The sequence below is a fragment of the Miniopterus schreibersii genome, assembly GCF_964146895.1.
Source record: "Miniopterus schreibersii genome assembly, chromosome: 7".
NCBI classification, from domain to species: Eukaryota; Metazoa; Chordata; class Mammalia; order Chiroptera; family Miniopteridae; genus Miniopterus; species Miniopterus schreibersii.
This window is the reverse complement of record NC_138108.1, coordinates 12324576-12350714: the sequence shown is the minus strand read 5'-3', so window position 1 is coordinate 12350714 and position 26139 is coordinate 12324576. Positions and strand designations below refer to the sequence as shown.

The 26139-nt window shown below is 51.7% G+C and overlaps 1 protein-coding gene across 6 annotated transcripts in view; it reads right to left on the bottom strand.

Annotated features, from left to right (window-relative positions):
- TNS1 (tensin 1) overlaps nucleotides 1-26139 on the bottom strand; it is a 215060-nt gene that overhangs the window by 153405 nt on the left and 35516 nt on the right. For all 6 annotated transcript variants that reach the window (XM_081143015.1, XM_081143016.1, XM_081143018.1 and 3 more), the window contains exons 2-3: nucleotides 18223-18337; nucleotides 6875-6912 (exon numbers count right to left, since the gene is read on the bottom strand). In XM_081143015.1, coding sequence (XP_080999141.1) covers nucleotides 6875-6912; nucleotides 18223-18337 — 153 coding nt within the window. The remainder of the gene's footprint in view (nucleotides 1-6874; nucleotides 6913-18222; nucleotides 18338-26139) is intronic.

The following is a 26139-nucleotide window of genomic DNA, read 5'->3' as shown; positions in this document are numbered from 1 at the left end:
GGAATCATCCAGTCCATCCTCTTGTGTGTCAGGCTTCTTTTGCTCAGCACAGTGCTTTTAAGATTCATCCATGATGTTGTAACACTAGTTCCTTCCTTGTAATTGCCAAGTATTCCACAGGACCATCATATCACAATTAGTATGTCTATCCACCCGTTATGGAATATTTGGGTTTCTCTAGTTTTGAGCTACTGTGAACAAAGCTGTTGACTATTTATGTGCAAGTTTTTCTGTGGCCACATTTCCACTTCTTTTGGGTAAACAGCTTGGAGTGGAACTGTTGGGTCATATGGCAAGTGTATGCTTAACTTTACCAAATGGTCAAGCTGTTTCCCAGAATGGTTCTGCCATTTGACACTCCCACCAGTGGTTGCCACTTTTAAAAATCCCAATGCAAAACTCATGCCCCAAACCAATTAAATCAGAATATGGGAGTAAGACTCAGACATCAGTTTATTTAAAGCATGCAGGTGATTCTAATGTACAGACCAGGTCTCAAATGCTGCCACAGATCTCAGGTACCCTGAGGCAAGCAAACAAGCCAAAGACACACTATATTCACCTCATAATTCCTTCACTCTTCCTGGATAATGGGGAGAGAGAAGAGAAGCAGAACATATGCAAGTGTCCAGTTCTTGACACCAGTGCCCTCAGCAAGCTTTGTTGGTCTCACAGATTCTCCCCACCTTCAGTGAGTTAGGAGAAGGCAGGAGGAATACAAAATAATAAACATTATTAACTTTTTCACCACTTAATTTTGAGCTTCATATTTTAGTTAGGTTATTACTCACGGTGCTCACAAGAGCACTACAAAATAGGTCCTACTGTAATCCCCATGTTACAAATGAGGAAACTGGGGCTCAGGGAGGTGAAGTAACTTGCCCAAGGTCACACAGTCAGTGACTAATGTAGTCAGGACTTAAACTCAACATTCAGTCTCCAAGGCCAAAGAGCTTAAAGCTGGGCTGAGAGCAACTGATGGGGCCTGGGGCCAAGAACCTCCCCCAGCCCAGCTATTCCAGGTAGCAGGAGAATACAACAAGCCTCCAACACACTAAGAGGGAAGGCTGCAGGTGTGTTTATGAGCGAGCAGGGAAGGTGATGTGTAATGTGACTGAAAGGTGAGGGTTAATTATGGGATTTCCTCTTCTTTCAAGCTTAAAGAATGGAAATTAAACCCCTATAGTACAGAGGAGGAGACCAAGGGATTGATGCAGCCCCCTTCCTCCCCCCACCTGGTACTTGGGACAGGGAGGTGCCGGGCCTGGAAAGAGAGTAGGAGAGAGCCAAAGGAGGTAAGAAGGAGCTGCCCAGAGGTCTGGGGATGGATGATTTGCCTGCCCGGCAGCTGCCTGGTCCTTTCATTTAACCCTTATCTGACCTGGAATAGACAGTGAGCATTTTGCTGGAAGGACCTGCTCTTGTCAGCTATTTCAAAACAAGGGGCAAATCAGGAGTTTAAAAATGTTTCTCAAAAATGTATCTGGGGATTAGAGGAAGCTGTGTGGATATGCAAGTACTCTCTGTTATCTTTGCAACTTTTTCGTAAATCTAAAACAGCTCTAAAGTTAAAAGTCTCCTTAAAAATAATAAATAAATCCATAAATTAAAAAAAATGTACCTGGAGGCTGCAGGATCATATAGAAGGGGAGTGAGGAGAAAAGCCAAACAGAAGAAAAGCTGCTATGTATATACACACTACACGTGCTAAAATAAAAGTGGAAGACAAATCCTGGACCATTCATTTTAAATCCCCAACAGAAGAGAAACAATTGGGGACAGAAAAGAACCCTCTGTGATATAAGGGTGGGGACCACAGGAGGATTAGAATTTGCTTCCTTCAAGAGATTTCGGAGGAGAGCTGGGCAGTGGGGTTTCTATGAGCTGTGGTGAGTTTCCAGTGCCTGACCCCGCCCTTTCTCTCTATGCGTCTCTGTTTCTCTCACGGGCTCTCATTTTCTCTTCCCTTCTCCCCTGCTCTCCACCCATTTATCCCAGGGCAGTGCCAGAGTTGTGTAGAAGGTCACTGTGCCCAGATGTACTTAGCCAAGGTGGTTACCCTCCCTGGACCTCAATTGGGATCTAGTAAATGGGGTTACCACTAGCCCTGCCCACCTCACAGTACTGAGAAGGGGAATGAAAACGTTGTGTGTATTATGAAGTTCTGTGTAGACACAGGTGATTCAATATTCAGAGAAGATCTGTTCATAACAGTCCTAAACTGGAAATATCCCAAACGGCAATCAGCAGCGGAGTGGATAAATACATTGTGGTTGATTCAACACAGGGACTACAACAGAGCAATAAAAAAGAATGAACCACCACCACCCACAAGAACACAGATGAGTCTCCCAGACATAATGTTGAGTGAAATAAGCCAGACACAAGAGTAAACATACTGTATGATTCAATTTCTATGAAATTCAAAAAGACGCAAAACTAATCTCTGATGGTACAAGCAAAAAAATAATAATTTCCTTTAGGGGATACTGACTTGGAGGGGAACATGTGGGCTGCTTCTGGGGTGCTGGAAATGTTCTAGATCCTGATCTCGTTCATGTACATGTGCCAATTGATCAATTTGTGTACTTGACAGTATGTGAGTTATACCCCAACTAAGATATGTAAATTACTAGAATTACTGTTCGGAGCATCTCTGTGTCAGGAGATAGGAGGGCTTTTTGGAAGGGAATTAAAAAGTGGTTTTGCTGTTCCTTCTCTTTTCTGCTCTCATCTGTTCCCCTTCCCTACCAACCTCCTTAAATAGGAGCCTCTAGTTTCTCAACATTCTTTTATTCCCCTTTTACTCCTTCATTGGAACCCCTACTATAGACCAGGCACTGTTAAAGAAGCTGAGGATGCCACATATCTCTCTACCTTTATTTGTTCAATAAACATATATTTAACATCTACTCTGAGCCGAGCACTGAGGCATTTTCTCTCAAGCCGGTCCAAGTGGCAAGGAACTGGGCACAGACTATCTGGGCTCCTTTCCAGTGTTCGCCTGTGGTTCCAGAAAAGGAGAAAGGTGCCTACTATATGCAGATATGCACTTAATCCTCTACAACCCAGCTCACAAAAATGGAAACCAGCGGGGGTAGAGTTCAGACCCAGGTATGTCTGATTCCCATCCCATTCCCATGGCCTCCCAGGAGCCAGGTTAGCCTAGCCCTCTCTCCAGGCATCTCTGGCTGACAGCTTCTAAGATGGCACCCATTGATTCTTGACTCCAGGTATTTATGTCCTTATATAGGCCCCTCCCACACTCAATGGGCTTGATCTGTGTAACCAATAGGATATTGCAGAAATAACAGTGTTTGTCTTCCAAGGTTAGGAAATAAAAGATATGGCTTCCACCTTGCTCCTTCTTGAATCACCCTTTCTGAAGAAGCCAGCAGCCATGTTGTGAGGACACTCAAGCAGCACTATGGAGAGGTCTATGTGGCAAAAAGCTGAGACCACCTGCCAAGAGCCACCCCCAACTTGCTAGCCACATGAATAAACCACCTTGAAAGTGGGTTCCCCAGCCCCACTCAGGCCTTCAAATGACTACAGGCAAGCTGACATCTTTACTACTCCATGAAGGACTCTAGGCCTCCAGCTAAACTGTTCCCAAATTTCCGCCCCACAGAAACTGGATGAGATAAACATTTCTTACTGCTTTAAGGTACTAATTTGGGGGTACTTTTCATTACATTGTATTGCTACACATAACTAATACAGCCCCTCTCCAAGCCATGGGTTCATGCTATAGGAACAGTCTAGAAGGTGGGATATATGAAGGCATCCAGAACCAGCCACTTACTGGAGAGACGACCAGAGTGAGCTGAAGTTGAGAGGACAGGAGACAATCAACCTCAGCAAGAAATCCCCAGTGTGTGGGAAAAGAACTGTAAAATAAGAGACCAAGCAGAGCAGAAATCCTGGCGCCTCCTTCCTAAAAATTTCTCACACACTTCATCTATCTCAGTAAATGGAACCACGTGCACCTGGTTACTCTGGCCAAAAACCTGAGAGAGATCCTTGAGCCCATCCTCTTTCCCACACCCAACATCCCATCCATCAGCCAGGCTATGGGCTCTATCCCAGAATGCATCTCAGACCGGGCCCCTTCTCACAGTCTTTCCTACAAGCCCCATGGACTAAGCCACTAGCTTCTCTCATCTGGTCACCATCAGTGGCTTTTTGGCCCATCTCCCAGTATCTGCTCAAGGCCAGAGTGGCCTTCTCAAAGTGGAAGATCAGCTCATGTCACTTCTGCTCAAAACCCCTCCAGGACTCACTACTCTCTACTACACATCCTCTTTCAAGTCTAACAAGTTCATCTCATCTCAGGGCCTTTTCACTTACTCTTTTCATCCCTCAGATCATCATGTAACATCAGTTGGGTCCCATCTTACACAATACTTCCTCTACAAAGTTTTCCTGTGCCACCCAAGCCTAATCCCTTCTAACCCACTGCTCTAATTCATTTCCTTACATGACTTGTTTGCCTACTTACTGTCTGTCTCCCCTATTAGAATGTCAGGTCCATGAGGGCAAAGGCCTTATCTGTCTTGTTCACCTAGGACAGTTTCTGGCACACAAAAGAGCTCTGTAAACATTTGTTTAATGAGTCCTGTCTCAAGGTAAGGGGATGGACGAGAGGACCTCCAAGTCAAAATGTTTATAAAATCCAGAGGACAAAGCTCTGTTGTGTGCTCTGGGGCTCACATTGCCCTTTCAAGCGAGAGGAAAAGGAAGGCCAGTAGTAAGCGTTGTGGTTTATGGGGAGACTTGCCAGCTGGGTGGGGCTCACGCCACCAGTAAGTCCCATTTTCTATAGAGGAAAATCTTATAACAAACCCCATCTGTCTGTCCAGCCACTGCCCTGCCAGTCCACCTCTCCCCTCCTGGCTGGCCTTGGCTGGGCAGAGCAGTATTGCTGCAGCCTAGTGTATCCTGAGCCCCCAGCATTTGCCAGAATTGCTAGGCAGACTACACCCCCACCCAGAAGTCACCTTTAGCATCCCTCTGTCTCCATGCAGGAGGTGACTGTACAACAAAAGGCCGACTCTGTCACACCTCTCAGGGTCTCTGGGCCCCCCATTTGCCCTACTCAGACCCTTCACTGCCAGTACATCCATCACCTAATCCTAACAGTATCCTCTGCTGCAAGAGATGGGAGGCAAAGCGGGAGGGGCAGGTGAGGTTCAAGAAGAAATGTCTGCTGGTAGGCAAGAAGAGACAATTAGAAGAAAGCTCAAAGGCCCCAGGACAGAGATGAGTGGGGAATTACACTGAGATACCATGGGGAAGTCATTCAACCTTTGGGTGCCTCAGTTTCCTTATCTGTAAAACAACAGATCTTTTGGTCTGTTTTATGCTTTGATGGAATTAAAAGAATAAAATCAGATAATGCATTGAAGTGCTTAGGCCTAGGGCACTGTGCAAATGTCCACTGCTATTGAGAGAAACAAGTGTAGGGAGGAGTCAACTGGGGAGAAGCAAGAACACCTGAAGATTCTGGGATGAAGGGTGAAAAAAACTCTGCTCTGGATGAAGACAACAGGAAGGAGATGGAGGGAGAAGCAGAAACTCAACCCCACTGAAGGAAGAAAAAGCTGAGGGAGTCAGAAAGGTGGAAAACAAGAGAGGGGCAGAAGTTGTACAGACGTGCCCCTGTGAGCCAGGCCCTTTGCACCTCTGCCAGAAGAACACTCCAACCTGGAGTTTGCAGGTGGGGAGATGCTCCCAGCCAGGCTGTGTACTTTGCTTGAACAAGGTCACACAGGAGGAAGTGGATTCCCTCCAACACCTGCCTGCTCCATCAGCACCCTTCTCTATGGTAACACTTGGCCCTCGGAGCTACCAATTGATAATAACTCATTGCTATGTTTCTGAGTGCCCAACATGTGTCAGGCACTGTGCTGGACACTTCACACACATTATCCCATCTCATCCCCATAACAACCTTTTTTTATTCCTGCATCCTTGAGGATGAAACAGAGGCTGAGAAGTTACTTGCCCAAGGTCATCCAGCTAATAACACAAGAGATATAAGCAATAATAGGGACAGTGCAGAGATTGGCTGCATATGAAAGGTTAAGGCCAAGTATTTCCACCTCCAGAGAGCTACTTTCCTCCCCAAATAATCCATCATAATCCATCCCCCCATTACTTTAAGAAGCCACCACCAGCTGCTCCCTCAAGCCTCCGTCTTGGCCCTAGAGGATGCCCAGGGGTCCAGCCAGCCTGGCCAACCAGGACCCACCAATCCCTCTGGTCTTCTAGTTTTCCTCTCCCACCAGCCAGGAAACACTGATGGGGAAACTGAGGACCAAAGCAGGGCCTGACCAATAAAAAGAAGAGGATGGTCCTTCAGGAGATTCCAGGACCAGCGCGACTTTGACCTCCAACCCCTTTCCACCTCATCTCACGTCCCCAACTATCCCCTTTCCCTCCAGGGTCTGGTGGCTGTGATCCCATCCCGAGTTTTTTTAAACCGCCCAAATCCGACCAACCTGGGCTCTGCGCGGCATTCAGAATAATTGAAAGGCATCCCCTCCCCCTCGACGCCCCCACCCCCCTTGAGAACTAGGGGAAATACCTTCGAAGGCCCCTCTCTCGGAGCTCAGTCCCCACCAGCAACCTCCCGCAGCCACGAGGCTGCGCACCGAGCCCCGCACCCAGATTCATCTCGCTCCCCCGCCCGGCCCCAGGCCATCCCCTTCACCTTGACCCGAGCCCGCTCCTGCCCCAAAGCTTTGCATAAACAAAGAGAGGAGGAGGGGACGACCCCAGCACCGCCCCGCCCCACCGGCGCCCCCCATTCCAGCCCGGGGACCCCGAGTGCGTCCCATCCCTACCCCCCGCGGGGACCGCGGCCCCTTACCTTAGCCTGGCATTTCCGATGACAGGAGAAGCTGCAGACTGCAAGAGGGCGAGACACAGAAAGAAAGTTTAGCCGCGAGGTATGAAATGGAAACTCCGGTGAAATCTCCTCCCACCCCGCCCGCAATCGCGCTCGGAGAGGAGGGAAGGAGGGACGCGGGGAGGAGAGGGCGGAGGGGCGAAGGGGGGCGGCCGCCGCAGCTCCCGGCCTGCGGGGCGGGAACGCCGGGACGCGGACCCGTGGGCTGGGCAGGCGCCCGGCCCCGCGGCCGGAGCCCCTCAGGCGCGCGCGGGAAGATAGAAGGAGCAGGGGGAGGGGAGGGGACCTAGTCCCCTGCTGGATCCTCGCCAGGGGCAGAGGTGGCCCGGACCCAGGCCCCACGCCAGCCGCCACCCGCCCAAGGAATAAGAGGGGCCTTCTCCCCTTACACACACACCCAGCAGGCAGCCGGCACCGGGGAGCCACCATCACACGCACTCACCCCCAGAGTCACACAGACCCAATTCATGGTGCAGAAGAGGACCTGTGCACACACACATACACATTTACACCCATATGCACACACAGACACTCATAACCACTTACACCCATACTACACCCATACATTCAGCCATACATGCACACATAGCCATGACCAACACACACACAATTTCATAGCAGACCCTCAGACACAGACATGTGGACAAATGCTCACATAGCATGACTTGAAACACACACACACACACACACACACACACAGGACTTGCTCCTCCCTCCCACTACCAGAGGCTGGAATCAAATTTCCTAAGGGGTTCCCTCAGCCTGGAATGTCCCAGCCCTGCCCGCCCCACCCCCAGGGCCCTCCACCCAGGGGCTTGGTGGTCCTCCCACCAGGTCCCACAGATGGGGTGAGGAGTCCCTGAGCTGCACTTCTGCGCTGACTTGGCCTTATTGGCTGCCCAGTACCTGTTGAGGCAGGTGGGCTGGGGGCCCTGGGGAGGGGCAGGCAGGAGAGCTGCCCTGACCCCGAATCCTGGGCAACCACAGCCCCTGGCTACACCAGGTGTCCCAGCCTCTTGGATCTACAGTCCCCCCAGCCCGTTTCCAGCTTTGAGCCAGCCTGGTTCTCAGCAGAATGAAGGAGACACTGAGGCACAGATGAAGGCCCAGAGCTACCGGAAGAGGCTCCGGGGCTCCCCACACTAAGGCCTCTGGTTTGTCTGTGGGAGTGGGGGTTAGGGGGAAAGCTGGGAGGCACACTGGATGGAGTCTGGGATGTGACCTTGGCCCCTGGCCTACCCTGGGACCTTCTCCCAAAACCTAATCCTGGCCCCAAAACCTAGCTCAGGCCTATGACTCAGCCAGAGCTGAGCAAGGCTTTCCTGACCCCGGCCAGCCCAGCTCAGGGACTTCTCCACCCCTGGCCACGTCAGGACGTAGCCACCCACAGCCACCCAAGTCATGCCCATCTGGCTAGCTTTTCTGCTTCTCTCTCTCCCATACCCCCACTGCCCCAGGTGGCAGCGCCCCTCCAGGAGGTGTTTCCACTCTGGCAGCAGCCACACCCCCTGTGCCTTCTTTTCTGGCCCTGGAATGTGGAATTGAGAAAGCCTCAGGCCTTGTGGCCTGAGCTTGGAAGGCCCTCCCAGCCAGGCGGGTTCCCACCCGGCCACTGCCTCCAGGCAGAGGGACCTCTCCCCTTCCTCCTCTCATCAAACCCCAGGTCTTCCAGGATAAGTCCTGGGGCCTCCCCTGGAGGCCTCGCTCACTATTCCCCAACTTCTTGCAAGTATTCACAGAATACACACCACCTTGCTTCCTACAGTTGTGGGCTCCTTCAAGAGAAGGACCCCTCCCCCCATCACATACACACACACAGTGCCTAGTACTGGGTAGAGGCTTAGATGTTGGCTGAGTTGGACCTGACTGAAGAGCTCCCCTGGAGTTTGTGTGCACCCCATTTAATCATGCCTACCACTACACTTTTTTCCTGAGCCACAGCCCTCTCCCCGACATCTCACATTCAACCACAAAGGCATCCCTAAGTGTCCACTCTGGGCCTCCCAACCCCAGTTTAGACACAAGGAGCACAATGGAAGCCGGGACTTGATCTTCCCAATGCACTAAGCTCTTTCCTACCTCAGGGCCTTGGCACTTGCTGTTCCAGCTGCCTGGAATGCTCTCCCTCAGCCCAGCTCTTCATTGTTCACCAAGCCAAATCCTTCTTCTACTTCTGGAAGCCCCTGAAAGCCATCTCCTCAAAGAGGCTTTCCCTGATCACCCAAGTAGGCTTCCCCACTATTCTTTATCAGCAGTACCATGATCACTTCTTTCTTACCACAGCTCACAGTCAGAAGTCATTTGGGGTAATTCCCATTCATATATGTATAGTATAACTCCCCACACTAGACTCATGAGGGCAGGAACATGCCTGTCTCACTCACACCATATCCCAGTACCTGGAACAGTGTCTGCTCCAGGCCCACAGCACCAAACGGCATTATCTTTGTGCAGATAAGAAAAAGGTCCCACCCTCTGGGTAGACCAGCTGTATGGACACACAGGTGAGTCAAGTGTCTTTGTGGGAACAGCAAGAAGGTGCTTTTCCTCCATTTGGACCCAGCCTCGTGCCTGGGTTCATGGCTTGGTGAGCAAAGCATGGGCTGATTCCAAGGCTCTCCTGGGTAGATGCCTTTGGCATTGAATGGCCTACGTGACCATACAGGGCAGCCCTGCCTGAAACACAGTGGGCAGACACTCAACAAGTGCCCTTGAATGGAGGGCAGGTGGAGAAATCATTGGGCAATCGCAGTACGATGGGCTGAGTGGCCCCTGGGAGCTGGAATGCAGAGCTTGTCCTTGAAAGCGGGAGTGAGGAAAGACTTCCCCCAGCCCGCAGTCCAGAAGACAGAAGCTCAGCAAACTGAAGTCAAGTGGCAGGTGTGGCCAAGCCCTGGAGGATAGATTTTATACCTTCAGAAGCACTTGTCCCCAACCCCCAGGAGGCTCTCTTGCCCTGGGTCCCCTCCAGGGAAGGCACCTTTACATCTTAGTCAACTCTCTCAGGTCTTCTCCCATAGGGCAGTATTTCCTGCTCTCCAATGTGCATCCTCCTGCTGAAATTTGAAACTTGGCCCTGCCGTTCTGCTGGCTTCTCACTTCCCAAGTCAATGGCATATTCACATGTGTTACAGAAAGGGAAACAGTGGCAGTCAGCCTCCAGGGTGGCCCTGGTGTTTCTCACCTTCTGGTATGCACACCCATCTATGGTCCCCTCCCACGATGAATAGGGTTCATTTATGTACACATTTGGATATTTGAGAAATGATGACAAGTGACTTCTGAGGCTGTCATCAAAGGCATTGTGGCTTCAGCCTTGGTCTCCTGGATGACTCGCTCTGGGGGAAGCCAATTATCATGTTGTGAAGACACTCAAGCAGCCATAGGGAGATGGCTACACGGTGGACAGCAGAGAACTCCTGCCACCACCCAGCACCAACTTGGCTGGCACATGACAGAGCCCCCTTGGAAATGAATCCCCCAGCCCCAGTAAGGTCTTCAGATGACTGCAGCCCCAGCTGATGTCTTGACTGCAACTTCATGAGACACCCAGAGTCCAAACCAGCCATCTAAGTCACTCATGAATCCCTGACTCAGAGAAACTATGTAAGGTCATAATTGTGTATTTGTCTTAAACTGCTAAGTTTTGGGGTGATTCGTTACACAGCTACAGGTAACTAAGGCAGAAATCAGAGCACAGGATCCCTCAGAAAGCAAGAGGACAAAAGATAATGCTGGGAACTGAGAACAGAGGCCATCTCCTGGGTCCCTCCTTGCTCCCTGGGTACCTGCGTGCTCCTTTCTCTAACTCCTTCCCTTTCCTCACCCTACCAAGCACTTAGTCATTGTGGCGCAGAAAGTAACTCCAAAGAGGCTTTTGAACCTCAACCTTCCTCCCCAGCCCACCACTGTACCAGTCCAGACCAATTATCCTTCCACCAGCCTTGTCTTCCTTCAATCCAGAGTCACAGACCATTCTCAAGTGCAAACTGATCTTATCACCGCTGCTTAGAGGACTCTGTCCAGCTCCTCAGCATACTTACAGGGCCCTGCATGGCCTGGTCTTGCCTCCACCTCCATATGCTGCCCCAAAAGAGATCTGTTCCTGCCACACCAAGCTCCCCAAATGAACTTTTAATCTGCAAAAAGCAGACTCATAAACATCCTCCAACGCCCAGTTCAAAATGTCTTCTCTGGACAGTCAGGCATTCAAAGATGGTCCCTCCCTCCTCTGTGCTCCCATTACCCTCAGCTCACACCCCTTGGAAAGCTCTCGGCGCCTGGGAGAACTAAGTAATCCTTTATGATTTGTCTCCCTCACACCCAACTGCTGCTCTAAGGCAGAAAGGGAGATCTGTTCAACTTTGCAGCTTCAAATCCTGCCCCTTCCCCTTAGCTCAGGGTCCGACATACAGGTGAGACTCAAGAAATATGCAGTAAATTTCAAACTGGAAGGATTCTCTCCAGTCTGATCCCCTGAGAGCAGAGCTGACATTGTGGAGACAGTGGAGCAGATACCAGTGAGGGTGGGTGAGCCCCACTTCGTTCAGCTCCAGCCCCTGCTGAGAGAGGGCAAGTAAGGACCATGGCCAGTGCTTCCCGAGTGCTTCAGTACAAACACCACTTACGCTGAAGCCTGGTAAGGGGGTGGGGAGACTAAGGGAATTAATTAATCCTTCATCCATTCAGCCACTGATCCATCTACCCACTTACATGCTGGCTGCATGGAGACTGGCTCTCAGCTCAGATGCAGGTCGTGCCTAGCTCAGTGAGCTGGGGCAAGTTACTTAACCTCTCTGAGCTTCATTTTCACATCTATACAACAGGGGTCATAATAGCATTTACCTCACAAGGTTGTCGTGAGAATTAAATGAGTTAATATATGCAGTTGGCCCAGAGTCTGCTCTCTATGAGAGTTTGCTGTTAACAGTGGCATCTTCCTAATGTTCGTTGTCAGCATTATTATTACACAGAAGAGCCGCCATCTCCTAATCAGGGGAGCTGGGTTCCAGGCCTGACTGCTGCACATAGCTGTGTGACTTGAAGCAAGTCAATCCCTGTCTCTGGGTCTCAGACTCTAGCTTAAAAAGTAAGGCAGTCAACTGGCACCTCCACCTGCACCCTTGTCTTCTTCATCAGCTGGCTCAACGTTTAAAACACCAAGACTTACTTTCTTAGTTGGGATGCCTTTCACAGAGCAGCACTGGGGTCTCCCCCACGCCTGCTCTCTCACACTTATTTGCCTGCGTTACCCCTGAAGGCCTTGCTTTCCCACCCCTGGAACCAATGGTCTCCACACCTTCTCCCAGCTGTGAGAGCCTGTGCTAACCCAGCCAATCTCTCCAACACAGTCACTACCTCCCTCCTCCCACATCTTCCCTCCAAGCAAAAAAGAAGGAAACCCAGGTTCCAATCCCGAAAACCCAAATGCTGTTGAGGAAACCCTGGTTTCAGGTGAGAGGGAGGCCCACTGCACAAGGTACCATTCCTCGTCGGGGGTGGACAAGCCAGGGCAGAAAAGCCCACCTCCTCTTCCTGGCATCCCGCAGATGCCTGAGTCTTCCCTGGACACACATCTCAGGATCAACCCCTCTGGAGTGGACCGTGGCCATCCCCAGCTCCAAAGGAAGGCAGTGGCTCTTAAGATAGTGACCCTGCAAGACGAAGCCCCCTAGGGAGCGACCCTGTCAAACCAAAACTCCATGGAGCCCTGGGTATCAACACTGCCCTCATACAGCAGAGCACAGCAGGTGGCCTGAGAGGGAGCTGAGAGCCCCATCGTGAGGAGGGGTCTGTAGGTTACCTGGTGGGCTGAGAACTCCACCCCCAACCCCAGCTTTTGGCCAGCTTCTGCCTCACTGGACTTCGCATACTCTGTCCTGAAGTGGCTTCCTGCCTCTCGGGAACACAGGAAGCCAACATTGTTGGGATCTAAATGGCCTTTTCCTCCTGGCCTCGGGTCAGAAAATGAGCACAGAGCCTCGGTGTGCACCTGACCCTGGAGATAAAGGCCCACACTCCCAGCCCACTGCAGCTCCTTCCCTGGCTGGCAGAGAGACCCACCCAGCTGCCCACCTGCCCACAAGGCCTCCCAGCCTGGCCTGGAGGTGTGTAATTGCCTATATCATGTGTCATCTTGGCTAGGCCATGGTACCAGATATTTGTTCAACATTTTCCTAGATGTTTCTGTGAAGGTTTTTTTCCTATATATAAGATTAACATTTAAATCAGCAGACAAAGCTCGGCCGGTCGTGGCTCAGCGGTTGAGCGTCAACCTAGGATCCAGGCGATGTGGGTTCGATTCCTGGTCAGGGCACATGCCCAGGTTGCGGGCTCGATCCCCAGTCAGGGGCATGTAGGAGGCAGCCGATCAATGACTCATCATTGAAGTTTCCATCTCTCTCTCCCTCTCCTTTCCTCTCTCTGAAATCAATAAAAATATATTTAAAAATAAACAAATAAATCAGCAGACATTGAGTGAAGCTATTACCTTCCATAATGTGGGTGGGCCTCGTCTAGTTAGTTGAAGGCCTGTATACAACAAAGTCTGATCTCCCAAGCAAGAGGGAATTCTGCCAACAGGCTGGTTTCGGACTCAAACAGCAACTCTTCCCTGGCTCCCCAGCCTAACGGCCTACCCTGCAGATTTTGGACTTGCCACTCCTCCACAACTGCATGAGCAAATTCCTTATAATAAATATCTATCCATCCACCCATCCATCCACACATCCTGTTGGTTAAGTTTCTCTGCAGAACTCTGACTGTTACAAGGTGTCTCGGGGGAGTGGGCATGGTTTGGTTCTGAAGTTGTAACAAGAAGAAGCCTTTAGATCATCTCATCCAGTGGTTTTCAAACTTTTGTTTTTGCAGCCTAACACTAATGCGGATGAACTCTTATGTGGAATCTCAATGATACTGGTTAATATTTATTTAATGCTTGTTAAATGCTAGGCTCTGTTCTGAGCACTTTATATCTATTATTTCATTTAATCCCTGAAGTTACCCAAGGAAGGAGTTTTGCTGTGTGTCCTATTTTAAAAGTGAGGTGAACAAAGCTCAGAGAGGTGAAGCAATTCGCCTAAGTTCTTACTAGTAAGGGGCAAAGCTGGGATTTGAATCCAGGACTTCTGAGCCAAGTGCAAGACCACCATACCATCCTGCCTCTAGATATATTTAACTCCTAAAGCCAGAACTGCTTTGGTTGAAGTGTGCCGGGGTCTCAAGTTCTCAGCCCCTTAAACCTTTCCTTGGATTTCCCCTTTTCCTACCCTCTCAGGCCTCTAAAGTAGCTTCAAAGAACAACACAGCTCCTCTGAAACCCCTTTAGAACCTCTGATCTAGTCCAGCCCCACATTTAGAGAAATGGGAAAGTCAAGTCCAGAGAGGTTAAGTGTCTCACCCAAGGTCACACAGCAAGGCTGCCTCTGATGACTCCAAGGAGGTCCTCAGACACAGGGGAGAATCTGGGATCTCCAGTAAAGTAACACAGGAGAAAGAGCTCCTGAACCAAAGTTTCTCCAAATCTAACCAGTGAGGGCTTCTGGGTAGACGTGCCCCATTAAGGGCTGGATTGCCCTCCTGAGATGCATCCCACTCTGAGGAAACTGCCCCCGCCTTCAAGGCTGACCAGAGGCATAAGAAGGGAAGTTGTCTAAGTCTGGGCCTCAGTCCAGGTCCAGATGGCAGCCCTTGGGCTCTAGAGCTGGTATTCTGGTCTCTTCTCTTAGGTTACAGCCTATCAGGAGGCTAGAGCCCTTGGGCAAAGCTCTACACTCCTTAGAGCACTGCCCCCAGGGACCTGTGGGAAACCCACTGTTTGAAGTAAGGAACTCCTAGACATCCCTCAAGACCCAGCCTACATATGCCTTCCCTGCTGAAGCATGACAGGAAAATCTCTGCTAAGTCAGAGACAGCCTCTCACACACACCTCTGTGTCAGCTTTACCACCATGTTCTGAGATAGTCTGGCGGCATGTCTGTCTTCCCAGGGGCTGGGTCTTGGCACCGGTACCTGACACAGCATCCAGCATAGAGGGCGCTCAGTTCGTCACCGTCAGATGGATGCTCACGTTCACGCAGGTGAGGCAGCGCCTGCACTGGAAGAGTTATCCAGCCTTTGCAGACTCCAGCAAGGGGGCTTTCCAGGCCCTCCCGCTGTCCGGGCCTCAGTGAGCATTCTCGGTCCAGCCCCTTATCTATAGATGAGGAAACTGAGGCCTGAGCAGCGAAGTGACTTATCTGAATTCACAACAGCTGTGTGAGTGGCAAGGCCAGAAATAGAGCCCGGGTCACTGAGAGAGGCCCTGGGTCTCTTCTGCCGTTGTCTCATCCATCTCTGCCTCCCTCACACTAGTACTCGTTTATGACCACACAGTCTTGGTGTTCCCCGAAGTAACCCCCTGCGAGACACGGGACAGGGTTTATAATTAACCCAGTGGTCTATGGGAGGAAACAGGCTCAGTGAGGTAGCAGGCTGGCCAAGGTCTCATGGTGACCTCTTCGCCTATATATCTGTCACACTTACACCCACACATCTCACCACCTCAGTTCTTAGTCTGCCTCGCGGTCCTTGAGTCCCCAGAATGAGGACTGGACTCCAGGTTCCCCAACTCCTTCCCCCACCCCTGTCTCGCTCCCCACCCCCACAGCCGTATTGCATGAAACAGTGAAATACAGGAGGATGAGAAGTGGCCAGAACCATCGAGGTTAGAGAGCAGGGTGGCCAGAGGGGACGGGATAAATCCCCAGCCTCTCTAGACCTAGGAAAGTGTCCTCACTGCCCCCAGCCTGCAGCAGAATTTCCCTCAGCATGGTGGAGACTGTGAGTCCAGAGGCTTAACATTCTATACGCCCAACACCACCCATCACCCCTGGCTGACAATCCAGAGGGTCACCATGTTATAGCCCAAGACTTGAAGACTGGAAGAGGAACCAATGAACTCTTTGGGTTGGGCTTGGTAAATACAATTGCCCCTCAACCAGGGAACCCCCTGTACCTCATAGCCCTGGATGGGTGGACGGAGGGAGTGAGGGATAAGGGGGTCTATCCATCTCCTGCCACCACCACCTCCTGGTTCCGAAGCACAGAGAGTTGGCCCACTCCTGCAGCTCCCACCAGTAAGCCCAAGTGGGCCCAACCCTGCCCCCAGGCTTGGCAACCCACCTTCTTGCTGAGGATGCGCGCCTGGCCTGTGAAGCCAGGAGCCTTTCTCCCTACCTTGTTCGGCTGACCCTGGTCCTTCCGTGGCCCAGTCCTGACACCTAGTGGTGCCTCTGGAGTGTGGCCTTGGCTTTCTTCCCTCTTCTCACTAACTCACCCAGAGCTGCCAAACCAGCCTGGCAGCCCACTGGCCACCTGACCTCCACTCCGGGTTCACACCTGGCAGAACCAGGTGAAACCGGGGTCACCCCTGCTCACCTTGGAAGCCTTCCATTCGCATGGGGTCAAATTCCCTCCTCAACCCGGGCCCTCAAGCCAGGTCAACTGGGGAGCCTAGGACCGCAGATAATCACAGAACATAAGGCCAGGAATGTGCGCAAGGTCTCACAATGAGTGTGCTGGGACTTCCTTCTACCCCACCCCTTGCTGCCTCCTTTCAGAGCAGCGGTGGGGGTCACTGGGGTGAAAGGAAGGCACACTAGGGAAGGAAGGAACTAGGGGAGGGTCAGGGGCTAACTTCAGCAGGTTCTCAGGGTGGGGTAGTGATGCAAGCAAAATACAAAAACCCGCCCTCAGCAATTCCTTCCAGACTTGGGGCTCCCACCCTAAACCACCGCCTGACCCAGCCAGAACTCTTAGGAGGAGGGCGACACCATGTGGCTGATTTTGGTATTGCAAAACTTCCCATTAACCCCCTAAACTAAGCCCTTCTCCGCCCTACACCTATAGCAGGCCTTGCCTGGATGCCCTCCACATGCACAGTCACACACACACTTACTCACTCACACACTTCCATCCACCCACTCCACCTTCCAACACCCAGCTGAAACTCCTGGTCCAGAAGCCATCCCTCCTCCAGAGAGCACACACCCTGGAAACCCCGCCAGCTGTGTGCCTTGCCAACAGACTTTCTTACTCTGAGCCTTGGTTTCCTCATCTGTAAAACAGATGCCATGAGCAGTATATAAGGCTATGCATGCAAGCCGTCTAATATTAAGTGCTTCAACAGTTGTTCACTAGGCTCTGCTGCCCAGCTGCCCAGCTAGCATGAAGGGAAGGAAGGAGAGAGTCCAAGTGGAGTAAAGGTTCCAGGGCAGGCAGGAGTCGGGCTCCTCTGGCATACCTGACATACTTGGTATTTTGGGAACTGTGCAAGGTGCAGCTGGTTTGAGTGTGGACTTGGGGGATGGGAAGAGATGGGCCAGAGAGCTGGCAAGGGGTAGGTCCTGCCAGGCTTCTCAGCCATGGGAAGGGGTCTGTACTTTGTCTGGAGGTAGTGGGGGCTCCCAAGGCTTTACCAGGGAACTGACATAACTAGGTCTACATTGAGTCCCGCTGTAGGATTGGAGAGGGTGGGTCCGGAAATAGGAGGCAAAGGGCTGCAGTCAGTCTTCCAGATAAGAAATGCCAGCAGCCTGAAATGGCTACAGAGAAGCTCAGTGACTCAAGCGACTAATGGGAGGTGGGGGTGAAGGAGAGGGAGGCATGTGGTGGGGCAGCTCGGTAGGTGATGGTGTCAGTCATTGAGATTGGGTGTAGGGACCTCCTGCTGAGTTCACTGTGTGGTGTGGCACAAGACACCAACTCAGGCATCAGTGACAGCCAAAACCCAGGCACATAAGAACAATGAAAAAGCCTGGCAACCAGCAGGCCCTCCCTCAAGTCTGACTTGGGGCCTCTTAAACTCACCCCTAAGCTGCCACAAGGAAAGGACCGTGGCTTGGCATTCTTGTAACACTCCCGGTGCCAGGCACACAACACTCACACACCTTCCTCACACCTCCCACATGCCAACCAAACCACCTCCATGTGTCATCCACATGGCCTTCACGTGCCACCACATACTATTTATACACTTTCCACATGCCGTTCACAGGCTATCTGTATGCCATCCATATATTTTCTTCATGCCATCCGCTCATGTTACACTGGTCATCCACACACAGGCTATGTGCCATTTCCATGCCACCTCTCACCTGCCATGTGCCAGCTACACACATCCACAGGCTTGCCATCTGGTGTGCTCTGCATCACCCCCCAAATGAGAACCAGCACCAGGTCAGGACCCCAAGGACATCCGCAAAGCCAAGTCCCCTGGCCACCTCATTCCCATTGAAGATGTGCTCCCATCCCCCTCATCAGCTGCTCACCTTTGCAGGTGCAGCCCTCCCGGGTGATGACCTGCCGGCAGATGCCACAGGGCTTCACCTTCTTGAAGGTCTTCACCTTGAAGTGGTGAGTCTTGGGGGCCTCCAGATCCTCTGGCTGTGGGAGGAAAGGCACAATGATCAGGCTTAGGCAGCAGGCTGGTGTCCCAGGATAGGAGTTGGGGGGCGCTATGGAAGACATAGGTAAGGACTAAGGAAAAGGAGAGGCAAGCGCCCCTTTGGGTGTGAAAGGCCTGAGCCCATTTCTGAGCGGAGGCGCCCAGGGAAAGTGAAAGCTGTGGGTGTGACCCAGACTCCCGGGGGGGTCAATGTACTGAGGCCCAGGTAACAACTGGAGACCCCAGCATCTGGGGATCCCAGGCGCCTCCATGGTTTCTTTTTTTCTTTTTTTTTATGTTTTTATCTATTTCAGAGAGAGGAAGGGAGAAGGAGAATCATCAGTTAGCTGCCTCCTACACAGCCCCCACTGGGGATCAAGCCCACAGCCTGGGATCAAACTGTGATCTCCTGGTTCATGGGTCAATGCTCAACCACTGAGCCATGCTGGCCGGGCTCCATGATTTCTTAATCACTTTTTTATTTACTTTATTAACAAAGTGCACTCATTTAAATGTATTGCTGGATACAATTTTACACATGCATGCCCCATTGTAACCACACCCCAGGAGGCCCCCTGTGGCCGTCTCAGTCACTATCCCCCCAAGGAAAAGACTACTGTGACTCCTATCACCAAAGATTCATTTAGACAGATTTTTAAACTTCATATAAATGGAATTGTACAGTATGTACTCATGTCTGGCTTCTTTCACTCATTCCCATTCTGTGAGTTTCATCCATGTGGTTGGTTACACAGAACAGTAGCTCCTTCTTTTTCATTGCTGTATAGTATTCCATTGGGTGAATAGAGCTAATTCTATTGTTGATAGCCCTTAACATTTTTACCCATGTGCACAGAATGCCACGTCCCTCAGTTCCTCTCTCACACTCACTACCATCTCCTGCCCCAGCCCAGAAGCCTTCTTCCATCTTTATTTTTTATTTTCTGTTATTTGCATTAGGAAAATCTTGACATGTTAAATATTCTATTTAAAACTACACCACCACACACATGAGATGAGAGCCAGGTGGGCAATCCAAGCCTTCTCTGACCTATCATGAGCTCCTGGGCCACACACACACCAATACCATCAGTCTCAGTTTCCTCTTCTGGACATCACAAGGTGGGGCACCAAACCCCTCGAGCTATGAGCTGGAAGCAAATCCCTGTACCTGTGCTTCTTCGAACCATGCTCCTCCCACCTGCTGTCACCAGCCCAAGCACCCACTGGGGGAGGTCCCCCATTCGTGGGACTCTCCAGAGGAGTCACCCCTGCTTCAGGCACCATTCTTCTCTGAAGAGCTCACTCTAACCTGGTGTCTAACCTGGTTCATTCCCCTGCTCCAGCAGCAGGGGCCAGCAGAACACAGACTGGCAGCTGCCTCCTTCCCCTCTCCCAGGCACAGAGCTTTCTGACAGGTCCGTCCGTACACACAAAGACACATACAGAGACACATACCAAGACACGACTGCAGACCCCACAGTTCCAGGGAAAGGGTTCTGCTCTTCCAAGCCCCCCTCCTGCACCCTGCCCTGGGCAACTTGTGTGTTCAGAGCAGAGAGAGTGACAGTGTCCCACACAACCAGCATGAAGACACTGTAGTGGTGAGTCCTGGGGAAAAGAGACTGAGCCATGAGAGACATGGAGGGAAAAAGAGAGAAAATGAAAGACAGACAGAAAGGCAGAGTCAGAGAGAGAGAAGAGACAAGACAAAGACAGAGTGAACAGAGACAGAGAAAGAGACAGACAGAGAGAAGACAGAGAAAAGCCACAGGGAATCGGATGGAGAGGGAAAAAAGACCAAGATAAAGACAGAGACAAAAAAGAGACCAACAAGCCCACACAGAGAATGTGGTAGATTAGATAGAAACACGCAGACTATAAAGGGAACCCGAGAATCAAAGGGGGACAGACAGACAAAAGGACACAGGAGCCAGCTTTAAGGGGCCCCCAAGGACTAAATCCAGGAAGATCTGAGCATCAAAATACATGACAGGAATGGCCTAAATGAACCCATTCTGATATGCGAAATAATTGAATAAATTGTAAGATGAGGAACAGAGTATTTGCAAGTCTCAAAGCACCTCCCCACATCATACTTGTAAATTACCAAGGGGAAAGAGGAACTTTTCCTGCAGACTCCACTTTAATCAAGGGATCAAAGTTAACATCGCCAGTAATGGGATGAACAGCATTGTGCGCCGAGGGGGGACGTACAGAGAATGAGTGTCGCTTCTGCGACATTCCTGTGGAAGAAACACAAGCCACATCTAATCAAGAGGGAAGGAGCCCAACCCAAACTGAGGGGCGGTCTACCAACTACAGGGCTCGGAATCTTCAAAAGGGACAAGGTCGTGAAAGTCAAGGGAAGACTGAGTGGCTTTCCAGACTGAAGGAGACTGAAGGGACAACACGGCCAAATGCAACGGCCGATTCTGAACTGATTCCTTCCACGCCAGGAAGGACGCCATTGGCCATAAGGACATGACCGGCCACACTTCAGTGGGGCCTGGGGCTGAGACGGTAGTCACACATCAGTGTCAGTTTCCCGACTGGATGGCTGTGTGGGGTTAGGCAGGAGAATGTCCTTGCAGGAAAATTAGGAAAGTATTTAGGGGTGGTAGGCATCGTGCCAGCAACTTACTCTCAAATAGCTCAAGGAGGAAGGTGGCCCACACTGGTTGGTGGCTCGGTGGGAGCGTCCTTCCCTGCACCAAAAGGGTTGCGGGTTCGATCTCCAGTCGGGGCACATACGGGAAGCAACCGATCAGTGTTTCTCTCTCACATCAATGTTTCTATCTACTTATCTATCTATCTCTTCCTCTCTCTAAGCATGTCCTCGGGTGAGGATTCAAAAAATAAAAAACAAAAAATAAAAATGAACATATCCTCGGATGAGGATTTTTTAAAAAGGTCTTTGTACTGTATTTGCAACTTTTCTGAAGTTTGATATTGTCTCAAAATTTAAAGAGAAAGGCAGGCAGAGATGCTGGAAGACAGGAGGGAGCAGAGTAAAATCCCAGGGAGAGGTGGAGAGAGCAGAGGATGGTAGAGACAGGTATGGGTGCCAGGGGCCCAGCAGTGTCCCTGGGTAGCTAGACCAGGCAGCAGGGCCTGGGTTCTGAGATTCCAGAGAGTTGTTTTTTAGGAGTGGTGCTTCCAGCTTCCCCTGAAGTGGCTGATGGGGCGGGGGGGGGGGGGGGGGGGCAGAGCACTGCCCAGCTCTGGACCTCACTCAGTATCCCCATGCCACAAGGAGGGGCAGGCAAGTCCCTGCATTCTGAGGTCTCACCTCACCTGTTTTCCCAGCTGGCAGCCTTTGGGTGATCTGTCACAGACATTCTAGGGAGGGATCCAGCCCAATGTCAACCGCAGCAGCCCAGGCCAGGGATGGGGGAGGGATAGGGAGGGGACTTGGGGTTCAATTTAAGGCCTGTGTGGGGAGGCAGAAAGCCCTACAGCCCGATTGTCTCAGTCTTATTCTGGCACCTCCAAGCCTGCCTCTCCCACCCCACTAAGTCAAGCAGAACTCCCCATTCCAGCTTATACCCCAGACTTCTCTGCCTACACCCTAAATCCAGCCCTTCCCCCAAAGCCCAGGGAAACAGGCCTCCTCCCCAAAGCACAGTTGGGGCAGTGGAATCTCACAAAAGAGGGTCTTGGCCGCCCAGTGAGCAGATGCGGACCAAGTAGAATCATCCATGCTGACAAGCAAACATTGGGCTTTTCCCCTGGGCCCGGGAATCGTCTGCCCAACCCCATAAAATCTGAGTTTACAAAACCTCTCCCTGCATGGGCTTGGAGAGCAGAAACAGGGTTTCAAATGCACTCTCCAGCCTCCCTCACAGCCTCTCACAGCAGCGCCTGGGTAATGGCCCAGCACACTGCTGCCCCAGGCCCCCACCCCATCCTGCTCTCCTGCAGAGGGAGCACTAGGAAAGGAGTCCAGAGACCTGCTTTCCAGGCCAACAGCCTTGAGAACATCGGTGGCCTTCTCTGGGCCTCATAGTCCCCAAATGAAAATGAGGGGTAGGCAGAGCAGGGTAGTGGGCCAGTTTGAGATGGAGGGATGGGGAGCTGAGGGCAGGACATGATGATACTTATAGAAAGTGGGGTGTCTAGTGAGATACCACCATTCCATGAGGGGCTGGAGAATCCTGGGAGCAGAAAGAAGACCAGTGGGCCACCCTCAAGCAAGTGGCCCCAGGCTGTAACCTTGACTCTGCCCAGCTTGGCTTTCCTAGGCAAAGAAGGGGGTGTCTAGTGATCTTGTTGAAAGAGTCACCCACACAGGTCTGAAGGGTTCAGGAGGGTGGAGAATGTCTAGATTGGGTGAGCCTCTTCTCTTCAGATCTGAAGGGACTGACATTGCAAGAATGCTCCAGCAGAGGTCTGTGAAGTTGCTAAAGGAAAAACGAAGCCCAGCAGGGAGAGCTGTAAGGAGGCATGCTTAGACCCAAGGGGAGAGAACTTCCCAACAATCATGTTAAAATCCTGAGCAGAAAGAAAACCAGGGGTCTGGTAGCTATCCTGCCCTTGCCCAGGGCTACTCGCAGGTACAGGCAGAGGGTGTGAACAAGTCCAGAAAATGCCAACCTCCATGGCTTGTTATGACAGTGACTATCCTTTTCCTGACAAGTGGCAGACAGCCTCACGAAGCACTCCCCAGCCCCTTCTTGCTGGATTAACTCCTAGTGGTCCTGGGGAGATGCAGGAACAGAGGAGGCACTACCACAGAATGAGCTCCCCAGTCTCTCCAATGCCCACCTCCCTCCAGAGCCAGAGCACAGACGAGGAAAGTGGTCCCAGGCCAGAAGTCATCCTGCTCCATCGTCTAAGCCCAGGGCCCTGGCCCTGTGACAAGCCCACTCAGCATCAGAGGGCTTTCCTGGCCCTCAGGGGGATCCTCTCCCTCCCAGCCTCCACTCAGCCAAGCTGGCTGCCAGATGCACGTCCCAGCCAGAGGGGTGTGGCACATCTGGCTTGGACAGCCTTGGCAGGAGGCCTTGGCCCTGGGATGGGAAAGGCTGTTTGTTGGTTCCTCCCTGCCCCATAGGGAGGAGAGCTGGGTGGGGGTGAGGTGGGGGTGGAGGGGATGATAACCCTGAGTCTTTCAGCTCAGGAGCTCCTGCCTCCTCTCCAAGGAACTTCCCCAGCCCTGCCCCCACTAGGCTCTCTGTGCCCAACACTAGGATCCCTGGATCATGTGGTGAGAGGGCAGAGATCTGGGAGCCAGTGAGCCTTGTGAAAGACAGTCACCAAAACACAGGCTTACGACAGACCTGGAGGGTCAGCTCCACCTTCTCCCTCCTTCCTGGCCCTCCACCCCTCCATGTCTCATCTCCTCAGGTTGGGACTCCAGGACCCGGTTAGCATCAGCCATCCTTTCTATGGGGAAGGCTTGAACTCCCAATGGAGGTAGGCTGGCATCTGGGAGTCCCCTGAGCACCTCAAATGCAAGCTCCTCCCAACCCCTTCTTGCCTTCACATACACACCAAAGTTCCTTACCCGCCTGCCCCCCACATAATCCCCTAGCCAGCTAATGTTCTGAGCGTGTTCTTGGTCACCCCGGGTGGAAAACTCTGAATCACTCTCAACTCCTCCCTACCCTCCACCCTCCAGTCCAACCCGTTGCCAGACTCTATGAGCTTTGCTTCCTAAACATCTCTTGGCCCTCCTGGGCTCTTTCATTCCACTTCCTGTGCCCTTGTTGGAGGCCTTGTCATTTCTGCCTAGGGCTGTTGCAACAGCCTCGAAGACTCCCCAACACTGGGCCCCTCTTCCCCACATAGCCTCTATGCAGCCTCTAAGGAGCACAGCTCTCTGAGGTTGCTAACACCACTACTCACCCCAAAATGCTCCCATGCCCACCCATACATCCAGGAGAAAACCTGCATTCCCTGGAGCCAGCAGGGGAAGCAACCTTGGTCCATGCCCAGCCTACCCTGCCATCTCAATCCCCATGCCCCACTTCCCAACTCCCTGCCAGACATCCACTTCTGAGCCTCTGCTCTGCTGTTCCCTCTTCCCAGGATGCCCTTCCTCCCCCCTCAGCTTGTAAACTTCTAGGCATCCTCGAAGGCCTCATTCAAACTTCATCCTCTCAGGAAGATCTTCCCAGATACCACCCCCTCACCACCACCACTGTCAGAATCATTCTCCTCACCACTGTCTTCTTTTTTTGTTTCAAAAAGTTAAAACCTTAAAGAGGAATCCACATATGCCCTTGGCCTGGATTCACCAGTGGTTAACATTTTGCCACTTTTGCCTGCTCTCTCTTTCTCTGCTCTGTCCCCTGCCTCACCCCAATACAAGCATCACACTGGAGGAAATTCGACACCAGGACCATACCCTATCTAACACTCAGTTCATATTCTAATTTCTCCTCTTGCCCCAATAGGATCCATTATAGCTGGGTCTTTGTTTTGGTTTTTATTTTGGACTCAGGACCCACTCAAGATCCTGCATTATAATTAGTTGCTAGGTTTCTTTCATCAGCTTTAATCCAGACGCAGCACTCCAACTTTTGATTTCTCTTTTATGACATTGATGTTTTGAAGAGTCCAGGTTAACTGTTTTGCAGAATGTCCCTCAGTTTACCTTGGTCTGGTCACTTCCTCATGATTCAGGCTTAATGTCTGTCCCTGGGCATCTCTTCCTTTCTGTGGCACCTTCTTGGGGCCCCATCAAAGCCTTCCACGCAATCTGACTTGCCCCTGCTCCCCCAAGTAGCTAGGTGACCCTGGGCAAGTTGTTTAACCCCCATCTGCCTCACTTTACTAATCTATTAAATGGGCTAATAATAGTAACACCCATAGGTTGTTGTGAGGATCAAAGGAGACAATGCCTGAAAAGCAGCTGGACTAGCACCTGACACATAGCAAGTGCTCGCTAGACGAGGCCTGTGTTTCATGCTGTCATTCTTTGTGTGCGTGCTGCACTAGCCCACGGGGCAGCCCATGTCTGCATGTACTTCTGCTCCATGTCCCCTGTGTCCCAGAACAGCATGGTCCCAGAACAAGTCTGAAGGAGTGAATCCAATGGAGTTGTGGTCACGTGTCCCCTTGTATAATTGCACCCACTCCCACTGACCTGCCCTCAGGGGAGAGAACACGAGGTCACCCCTTCACCAGCTACAGACACCAGGTGCTGGCATCATGTGACAGAGGAGAAAGCTCTTTAAGCAGCCCTAGATCTCCACTCAAGGAGCAGCACTGAGTCCCTCCCACGTGACAGAGGAGCACATGGGGACTTGGGAGCCCAGGATTCCATCTGGTGACTGGTTCCTGAGCTGGATGATCTCTCCCCACCAGCCTGTTCTCACTCTCTCTCCCCCTTGGCTCCTTCATAAACCACGTCACAGCATTTCTGAGCCTCAAGTCCCAAGTCCCTTTTTGTGCCCAAAAGTGAAATCATCTCCTGAAGAGGGAGGGCTCAGCAAGGGGACACTATGAGCCTCATTAATGGGCTGGCACCAGGGCGAGAGGCTAGTGCTGCTCTCTCCCTGACTCCTCCCGACATCCTACATGAGGCAGAGGAGCTTGCTCTGGGACACACGGCACACAGGTAGGCAGACAGAGCAAAGATTCAACTCCAGGTCTGCCTGAGGCAGGTCCCAAGTCCCTAACCATGCACAACCACCATTTCCCACAGTCTGTCAGCAGCTGCCCGTCAGTAGCCATCTCAAGAAGACCTAGCAGTTACATCACCAGTCCACAGGCCAGCTACTGGCCAGCTCAGCCCAGCGTAGCCATCCTCAATTATTTTCACTTCCTGCCCTTGGACTTCCAAGTTCTCAGC